General features: G+C 37.2%; 1 protein-coding gene across 1 annotated transcript in view; it reads left to right on the forward strand.

Moving 5' to 3' along the window:
• PROS1 (protein S) overlaps positions 1-7,296 on the forward strand; it is a 69,957-nt gene extending 62,661 nt beyond the window's left edge. Inside the window, exons 14-15 of the mRNA XM_046003754.1 lie at positions 885-1,110; positions 4,738-7,296. Of these exons, the coding sequence (XP_045859710.1) occupies positions 885-1,110; positions 4,738-4,898 (387 nt within the window). The 3' untranslated portion in view covers positions 4,899-7,296. The remainder of the gene's footprint in view (positions 1-884; positions 1,111-4,737) is intronic.
• The last annotated feature ends 2,706 nt before the right edge of the window (positions 7,297-10,002 follow it).

Genomic DNA, 10,002 nt, shown 5'->3' on the forward strand with positions numbered 1-10,002 from the left:
TCAAATAAATGGTATTTGCAACGTATAGGCTTGGATTCCTAAGTAAATACTTCAGACTATCTTTCTACCATCTCATAACACCCATGTTCCTAGTTTGTTTTTTTTTTTAAGATTTTATTTATTTATTTGAGAGAGAGAACAAGAACAAGCAGGGATGGGGAGGGGCAGTGGTGGTGGGGAAGTAGGCTTCTTCCCAACCCTGAGCAGGTAGCCGGATGTGGGGCTCTATCCTAGGACCCTTAGAACACGATCTGAGCCCAAGGCAGACGCTTAACTCACTGAGCTACCCAGGTGCCCCTTGATTTTATTCTTTTTTACATTTCCTCTATCCACATGTAAGTTATATGCATAGATCACTGTCAACAAGTTGACTAATTTTGTGTCTCAGAGGTTTGAAAAGTTCAGCAAAACAAATACATTTTCTCTTTTGAATATCTTCTCTGTAACTAACTGCTGGTGATCCCTGGCTTTCCTCTCTCAGGACTTTTCCCCTCATTTTGTCCCAAGTCTTACAGGATTGCTTGTGTGGCACACAGAAACCTTTCAGTCTTGCTGGCATGTGCTTACTCAAGCACTTGAAATTTTCCAAGCCTTTTCCCCAACAAAGAGTGATTCAGCTCCTTCATTTTTCACATGTAAGTTTTGAAGTTAGGAAGGCTCACAAACAGAAAAATAGTGCTTAAGACAGTACTTTAGGTTCCCATCTTTGGTAAAACAACTTGATGTACTGAATTTTCAGAAACCACTGTCCATTTATATCTTAGCTGGACCTGAAATCTGTAAAACAAATGTATTTTTAAAAATTATGATGTGATTCAAAAGTCCCTCTTAAGTGGCAGTACCATTAATATTTGATTATATTGAATCTTTGCTCTGTTTTTCAGGATATCCTGGTCTCCGTTGAAAATATGGTAATGTATCGGATGGAGGCCGTAAGTCTGTGTTCCAATCAACCATTCCATCTGGAATTAAGAGTCAACAGAAACAATCTGGAGCTGTTCACTCCACTTAAAAAAGACACTATCTCCTCTGAAAGCCTTCAAAGACAATTGGCCATTTTGGACAAAGCAATGAAAGGGACAGTGACCACTTACCTGGGTGGTCTTCCAGGTAGCTTCATACTTTTTTCTTTTTCTTTTCTTTTTTTTTTTTTCAAAATTTTCTTTAGAAAGCTTTAAAAAGTATCTTTTTAATCAAACTGATACTATTTTAAATATGCAATCTTAGTAAAAGGAAGATAAAATTCCATTTTATCTTTTCCTGAGGATTTATATTGATATTTTATTGGTATATTTTATTTATTTATTTATTTATTTCAGATTTTATTTATTTATTTGACAGAGTAATCACAAGTAGGCAGAGAGGCAGGCAAAGAGAGATGAGGGAAGCAGACCTTCTGCTGAGCAGAGAGACCAATGCAGGCTTCGATCCCAGGACCCCAAGATCATGACCTGAGCCGAAGGCAGAGGCTTTAACCACTGAGCCACCCAGGCACACTCGTTTATTTATTTCTTGATGGTGAACTAAAATTTAACCAACTTTTGTTGCATCTGGCTATCCTAGTCAGAAAGTGTTTATTATTTCAGTTCATTTTCACAGTAGTCTTGCGAATTCAATCTTTATCCTTTAATTCATTCATCATTTACCTTTTATTTATTCAGAACCTACAACCCAGGTAGTAGGGGTGTAGTAATAAGCAAATAGATATGATCTCTGCTGCTAAGCCTTTTACAATCTAGTTCAGAGGTAGACCACAAATAACCAATTAGGAAAATATCAGAATAATTAAATTGTGATGATAACTTGTATGAAAGAAAAGTATCAATTGCTTTCGGAGCCTAAAATGGGGACTTGGCCTAGTCATGCAGGCCAGGAATGACCTCTCTGAAGAAAAGGCTAAGATACAAATATGATAAATTGAAGGATTAAATTTAACCAAGTGGTTGGGTGGGAATTGGAATTAATATGCAAGTTAAAAAAAGGCCTATGTGTGGGCAAAATGGGGGGTGGATACACTTGAGGAATATATAGAAGATGCTCAAACACTTTGAGCAAGGGAGATGGCAGTGAGGCTGAGAACTGGGTGCATGGGGGGTGGGGGGTTGTGACCTGGTTTGGGGTCCTGACTCTTATTACAAGAGCCATGGAAGTCTTTTAAAAAGTTGGGGTGCCTGGGTGGCTCAGTTGGTTAAGCATCTGCTTTTGGCTCAGGTCATGATCCCAGGGTCGTGGGATTGAGCCCCGCATTGGGCTCTCTGCTCAGCAAAAAGTCTGCTTCTCCCTCTGCATTCTCTCTCTCTCTCTTTCAAATAAATAAATAAAATCTTTAATAAAAAAATTTAGACAGAGAAATGGTGTATCAATATTGTCATTTTAAAAACCCACCCTATGTGATGGATGGAGATGGACAGGTGGGAGACAAAAGTGGATGAGCTGAGCTGTGGGCTGCTGAAGTAGCCCAGATGGAGAAGCAGTAACAGTAACAGAAGCAACAACTCTGCTACAATCGGCCTGCGTCCCTCTCACTCTCTCTGCCTGCCTCTCTGCCTACTTGTGATCTCTCTCTGTCAAATAAATAAATAAAATCTTTAAAAAAAAAAAAAAAAAAAAAAAAAAAAAAGAAAAAAAAAAAAACAGTCTGGCATTGTTCAGAGTGCTTCAGAGGGGTTGACTTATTTAATATCCAAAACAGTCCTGTGAGGCAGGTGCTATTATTATCCCCATGTCACATATGAGGAAGCTGCTGGACTAGGATGATGGCAGTGAAGGTGGGGCATGGTGATTAGTTGGGAGATATATGTCAGAAACAACATTAATAGGATTTAAGGACTGAAAGGCAGGTATAAGGATCTCTTTCTTAGATATCCAGCATGAGCAATTGCATGGGTGGAGATTCCATTTACCATAAGACAGGGAGAACCAGAGGAAAAGCACATGCATCTCCAATTAATAGTGGAAAATATGAAATTGGTGTCAACATTTTACTTTAAATGGCAAAAAGTAATTGAGGCAGAAAATTTTTGAGAAATATTTTCAAATACCATTTGCAGGTTATTCTTGTAAGGAAAATTCTGAGTTTGATGTCTAGACTTCTAGGAACCTTTATTTATTGATTTTTAAAGATGTTATTTATTTATTTGACAGACAAAGATCACAAGTAGGCAGAGAGGCAGGCAGAGAGAGAGGGGCTCCCTGCTGAGCAGAGAGCCCAATGCAGGGCTCCATCCCAAGACCCTGGAATCATGACCTGAGCCGAAGGCAGAGGCTTTAACCCACTGAGCCACCCAGGTGCCCCAGGAACCTTTATTTTCTTACTTTTAATTGCTCAGGGCCTTTGTTTTTCATATATGGAAATTTTATCTGGGTTTTTGTGGAACAGAAGTAAGGATACTCTAAAAGTTATGGATAGATAGATAAATAAATAAGTTAGCATAGTTAATTATTAGAAAGTTACTTAAGTTACTGTGATTACTTATTAGAAGCATAATTATAGTTCAAATGAATGAATTCTATATTGAAATCCACCTACTACCTTATTTGCAAATTAATTGAATGCCAGTTTAGTAAATCAGACAATACAAGAGTTGAAAAGAAGTAAAGCTATCAAATATTAATGGTTCCAGGACTTCGGCACCGGCACTGAAGATGACTTCAGGCAAGATGTATTTAGAGGAATAGTGAGGAAAACTGAGAACAACCGATAATTGAGATATCAGGAGTGTAAACAGTGGGATGGGTAAATTACCAGTTGATATGCAAAATAAACATATTTGGTCTCATGTTATGAATTAAAAATCAGGGGAAATTGATGATTCTGAGGATTTTTATAATAGTGGCATAATCTTGATGCTCAGCCAGACTTGAAAGGGTTTCATAAAGAATTCTGTGAGCCCCTAGAAAAGTATAGACTTTATTCATTGCATTGGCAAATTAAAGGTAGAAAATTTGAACTGTATGTTTTTTGCATAAGGTACTAAGAAAGAAGAATAAAGGCTGAAAAATGTCCATTGGGAACTAAATTCATGGGGGAGGAGTGCCAAAAAAGAAGCAAGTGGAGAGATGGATGTTATTAAGATGAACCATAGTTCTTAGGAATTCAAGGGTGTTACCCAAGTATTAAGTCTGATGGGGAGAGTGAAAGTGTCGAAAGGCCCAAAGGCTCTAAACTAGTCATTGAAACACTATTAAAATTATTTTTTTGAACACCAAACTGTATATAAAATGAATTCCCTATCATGACCTGCCATTGTAGGCTCAGCAAGAAGCTGTTTTTGGGAAAATAGAGAAATCTCTTTTATTCCAGCAGTAATAAAAGAGATGCACTTATCATGGCATTTTTAAAAAGATTTCTGTGTAGCTGTAGTTTGGAGTTGAAAAAAATGATTTCACAATGCTTAAATTGTTGCTCAAATTTAAAAAGAAAATAATAAAATAGAACATCACAGGTAAAAATATGCTCTTTTTTATTCTTTTTGAAGTGTGTTTATCTATCTTAGGTTCGAATGAGACTAATTGTGTTTCTGAAATCAGAGGAACTCACGATATGCTGAATCCAGTGTCAAGCACCATACCTTGTTAGGAGTCACTTAATATAAATTTATTGAATAATCACATTACTGATTTTTCCTTTATGATTAGAGTTTAGTTGGATATGGGAAGTCTGAATAGTTTCTCTAATTATAAGCAAACAAGATGCCAGAAGTCTTGGGCTAATATTTTAATATTCTATTTTTACAGATATTCCATTCAGTGCCACACCAGTGAATGCCTTTTATAATGGCTGTATGGAAGTGAACATTAATGGTGTCCAGTTGGATCTGGATGAAGCCGTTTCTAAGCATAATGATATTAGAGCTCACTCATGTCCAACAGTTTCAAACAACACGAAGAATTCTTAAGGCTTCTTTCCTGTGCTGATAATATATTTTCCTGTGTGTAATTATACTTATGTTTCAATAATAGCTGAAGGGCTTCACCTGTAATGTTCAGACCTTGATTATTTTATGGTACTTTGACTTTCCTGGAATTTTAAAAAAGGTCCTTTTTCCAGAAGAACAAGATCCTCTGATGGTACAAATCACATTTAAGAATTCTTACCTCTGTTGCTGCCTAGAAATTAAATAATGAATTACATAAACATTTCTAATTTGAATTTTTTGCACAAATGACATTTCCTCATTTTTATGTTTGTAAAAGTAAAACTTAATTTTATCACCATGAGCTAGTACTGAAATAAATATCTGTGTTTTTTGGAAGGCAAGGAAGTAAACTCAAACAAAAGTGCATGTGACTAAATACTATTGATCATAACAGATACTCTTTTTATTTATTTTTGTTTTTCCCTAATGAGGGCAGAAGGAGAGACAGTGGCCTGTTAAGAAAAATTGAGTGGAAGGCTTTAAAGCTTTACTCCAAAAACAGTTCTTCAGGGGGATTTTCACTTAGCTTTGCATTTGAACCAGTAGCTTTCTTGAATTACAAAACAAGTGGGACATATTTTCATGGAAACACATGAATCTTGCTGGTTAGTAATTGGATTTTATGAGGATGAGATACTAGATTGTGCTGGAATGGGTGTAGAAACCTGGGATGGGGACAGTCCTTAAGTTTGGCTGTGCGTTACTCAAGCTCGAGATTAGAAAAGGAAGAACCTAAGATGGAAAGAACAAATGATAGAATGAATAACATGGAATTGCATAGTATTCCTTGAGTCCAAATTTAATTTCTAGAGTAAATTGCCAGATGTGATTGTTGAAGGACAAAAAGAACTCTGAAAGCTAGTATAGGTATAATGAAAGGATAACCACAGAGGGACATAGTTAATATTGCTCTTTGGAGTAAGGAGGTTAAGAGTGCCACGTACTTGCTGGTAATGCCTTCCAAGTGGCAGTTTTATCACTCCGAGACCTACGAGTCACGTTAGGTATGGATCAGGTGTTTCATTAGTAGTTTTATAAAATAAACTTTTTTTCTACTATGATATTTTATATCATGCAAAACAATAAATTGGAGTGTAATGCAAACATTTATGTGAATAATAGCTATATTTTGTCAACTCTTTGAACGGAACATAAAATCATACAGCATCCATGGAAGTCTTCCTGCAGCACAGTGGCTCTTTAGTTGAAAGATAGAAAGGTCACATACATGATCAGTAGCTATGGTTGAGTTATAGACTGGAGCTCAGAAAGGGAAGAAAAGCAAAGGTGATAATGTATTGAGTATATTTGACACCTGCCCGAAATTGTGCTAGTCCATCTTACTTGATGTAGTATTTCTCCCAATTTACCACCATGTACTGTGGGTGATGAATTTCAACAAGCAACTACTGACAATTACACTCATGTAAGAAAGCAAGAAAGTAGAAAAACTGAAAGCCTATGAAAAGGGGAAAAAAAAAAGGAAATGAGGGAAAAATGAATTTTCTTCGGGGAGGAGTTCTGTGATTCTTGTTTAATTATGCCCAGATACAAAGACAACTGTAGGGATCAATTCCACACTTTCCATCAGAAATAGAAAACTTTCAACATGCTGTGATGTTCAGAGAACGTCCAGAGACCCATTTATAAATTTCATCTCTGTTTGAGATGCATGCACGTATGACTTAGCAAGGTAAGAGAGGAGGTGTTTCTTACGAGAGTCATCTGGCAATGATCTTACACATGGGCTACTTGCTGTACCTGGCTTCAGGCTTTCCCAGAGAATTTACATTTGAAAATCTGATCTTCTGCTGTGGAACAAGAGAAATCCTCTTTTCTGCTAAAGGTTTAAAGGTTTAAAGGGGGAGTCTAAAATCTCACTTTGTAACTAGTCTCCAGATGGAAAACCATCTGATATATCAAGTTGATCTTAAGAGAAGGGTGACTGGACCAATATTTAAATAACAAAGAATCTAATATTATTATCTGCAGTTCCCAAATAATGAATATAAAATAGTAACATTTTATATAAGTATAAATAATAAGTGTAATAAATATTAAAAATTTAATTAAACAGAATCATAATGAACTCTGGAGTTGAAGCTGGAGCTTTCAGAGATGAGTGTCTCACTGAGCCAGCTCAGCATGTACAAGGCAGACACCCAGGACTAACAGCTGGCTCTTCTAGAAGATAGATACAGTTGTAGCCTCTTTGTACATGTAGCTAGCAGGTTACCAGGTAAGGATGTCTGAAACAAGAGTCCATGCCCAAATTCACAATTCTATACTGCTCCTCTATTCTTACTAGTTAACCTATCACTCAGTAAATACTAATTTTTGGAGTGAACAAATTCTATCCTCAGCTCTACATATAACTTGCTGTGTCTTTGATTCTCAGTGATGATAATATCAATTTAATGGTTTTGAAGACAAATGTGGTATTTAATTAAATTAAGGAAATGTTGAAAATGGCTCTGAAAACTTTTGTAATTAGAACTCTGGGCTACATATTGTCCTAGGAAAACAATGGAGAAGATGCTGTAGTCCTGCCATCAAGAGATTCAGTCTAGCTAGGAGATAGCACAGAAATGGGATAAATAACTCAAATATGAGCCTGAGTTTGGCAACAGCTGCAACAGAGAAATAAACTGTATACAGAGGGTTATGGGGAGGAAGAAATGGGTTTCACATGGAAGCTTAGTGAAGTGCTATTTAAATTAGGCCCAGTGAAATATATATGAAGTTCCATTTCTCTGCTTCCAAGTCCTCTTTCCCACAATATTTTCAGATAATCTCTCACACAGAGATAGTATTTCACAACAATTCTCAAAACGTCCCTTATTTCCCCTATTGATTATTGCATGAAGTACAGATAATTAATCCTAGCTTTCAAGGGTTTTCGTCATTAAACCAAGGGATCTCAAGCTCAGATGCTTATTAGATTCATTGGCCCTATTACAGACAATTGAATCAGAAGATTCCCATTGAAAACCAGGTAGCAAACCACAGATCCACCCTCTGGGTTCTTCCCAGCTGCAGGCACTCCCTTCTGTCTCCTTTTGTCTCCCTTATGCATGTGAGTTCACAGGTACACATATGGTAGGGCAGACGTAATGCAAAAAAATGAGGGGAAAGTAGAGATAGGAGAAAGGGAGAGAAACAGGTATGAGTGAGTGTTTGTGAACAAAATCTAGAGGAGAGAAAAGGACAAGAAAGAGAAAACCAAATGAGAGGAGAAGAGAAAGATATGAAAGCAGATTCAGTGAAAGATTTCGTGCAATAGAAAATAAAGAGGAAAAGGGAAAAGAAGCAAAGGATACAGAAAGATACTGGGTGAAGAGGATAAGCTAGAGATAGAGAAAAAATACAAAAAGAAATGGGATACCTACTTTTTTTAGACAGGTAGGAGTCAGTGACAGTAGTAGTGACATCTGAGAATTAAAGAAATTGAATAGAAATTAAAGAGACTGAGATAATGAAGTAGAGATAAAAATTTATAAGAAAATAAAAGGAAAAAGTGAGAAAAGTAAAGTTAGGAAAGATGAAAGGGAGAAACAGATAAGACTAGATGAGCATAGAAAGAGAAAAAAAAGGCAGAGAAAGATGAACCAAGCACAGAGAGAAGGAACAAATATAAATGGAAAGAAGGAGGGAAAGAGTGCAAGAAGAATAACAGAAAATAGGCAGGCATCAAAAACACAGAAGAATATGTCTGGGAAGAGAAAGCAGAAACTAGAAGAACATAGTAATAATTAAAAGGGAAAAAGAAGGGGATACAGAAATGCAGAGTGAGTCAAGTAGGAGAGGAGACTCAGCTAGTTTATCCAAGATGAGGATGGCATCCATAAGACTTGGTGTGGAGATGATGTTCCATGCCCTGGAGGTGGAGGTAGCTGCTCGGGAGGGCCACCAGGTAGCTTGGCCAGATAGATGCTAGGAAGTATCCATCCCAAAGTGTCCCCAAAGTCAATCATCAAGGAATCCTCTATTGGATTCATGAGGATGATCTTGTAACGTTCTGCCAGGAATGGGTGGAAGGGCTTGCAACCACTATCACTGACATTTTCTTGCCTTATTTCTGACCTCTTTGAGATTGGGGGCTTAGTCAGTTTCAACCTAAGGGAGTTGTCACCAAGGGAGATTACATCCGGGGAAATGCAGAGGAGAGAGAGCTCTTTTTCAACATGGTGTGAGGTTGACGTTAGAACAATGAGAACTTTTAAACCTACGGTCATAGGAACTCCTCTACGTTTCTGACATTCCTCTGTCTTTGTTATAGCCCCCCAAATATGGAGAATAATTAGTCTGGAAATTTAAAGTACTGTTTTTGGGTTTTTTTCTTACAGGCACCACATTTTCCCAGAAACTTCCAAAACAGGAAACTTGCTGCTGACCTTTCTCTTGAAAGACTTTGGCAAATGCATATGAAACTAGAAACAGTAGCAGTCAAAGAAATTTGTCTCATACCAGGCCACTTTGAGCTGACCCTCATTCTGCCTGGTATACATACTTTTCCCTTTGTTGTTTAAAATACTCTAGAAATGGCTGAAAAGACCAGGCATCTGTAGCTGGTAAATAGTAACTGTTATTTCACTCATAAGATCAGTCTAGCTTCACAAGAACTCTGTGCATGGAGCATGGCATCAGGTCATGAATCTCCCTCCAAGAAAGCAAGGATGTCTTCCTCCCTCCTGCCTTTCCTTTCTTTCATCTCTATTCCTTCCTTCCTTTCTAATAAGGAAGACTAAGCCTTACAGACCCTAATTACTTGAAAGCTATTGGCTTTCCTGGTGATCAGATTGTCCACCCCAGAGAACTACCTGGGGGACTTTCAAAGGCCATGCAACTGTACATCTTTGAGGGAAAACTTCCCAGATTTCTCAGTTAACTCTGTTTTTTGGGCTGAACTTTCCAGGATAAGCAATGTAGGGAGAAAATAATCAGTAAAATCACTAGCTTCTGATCTCTTGTTCACATCATTACCATTATAATTCTCCAACATAATTCTTTTTTTTTTTAAGATTTTATTTATTTGACAGACAGAGATCACAAGTAGGCAGAGAGGCAGGCAGAGAGAAAGGGG

The sequence above is a fragment of the Meles meles genome, chromosome 4 (assembly GCF_922984935.1).
Source record: "Meles meles chromosome 4, mMelMel3.1 paternal haplotype, whole genome shotgun sequence".
Taxonomy (NCBI): domain Eukaryota; kingdom Metazoa; phylum Chordata; class Mammalia; order Carnivora; family Mustelidae; genus Meles; species Meles meles.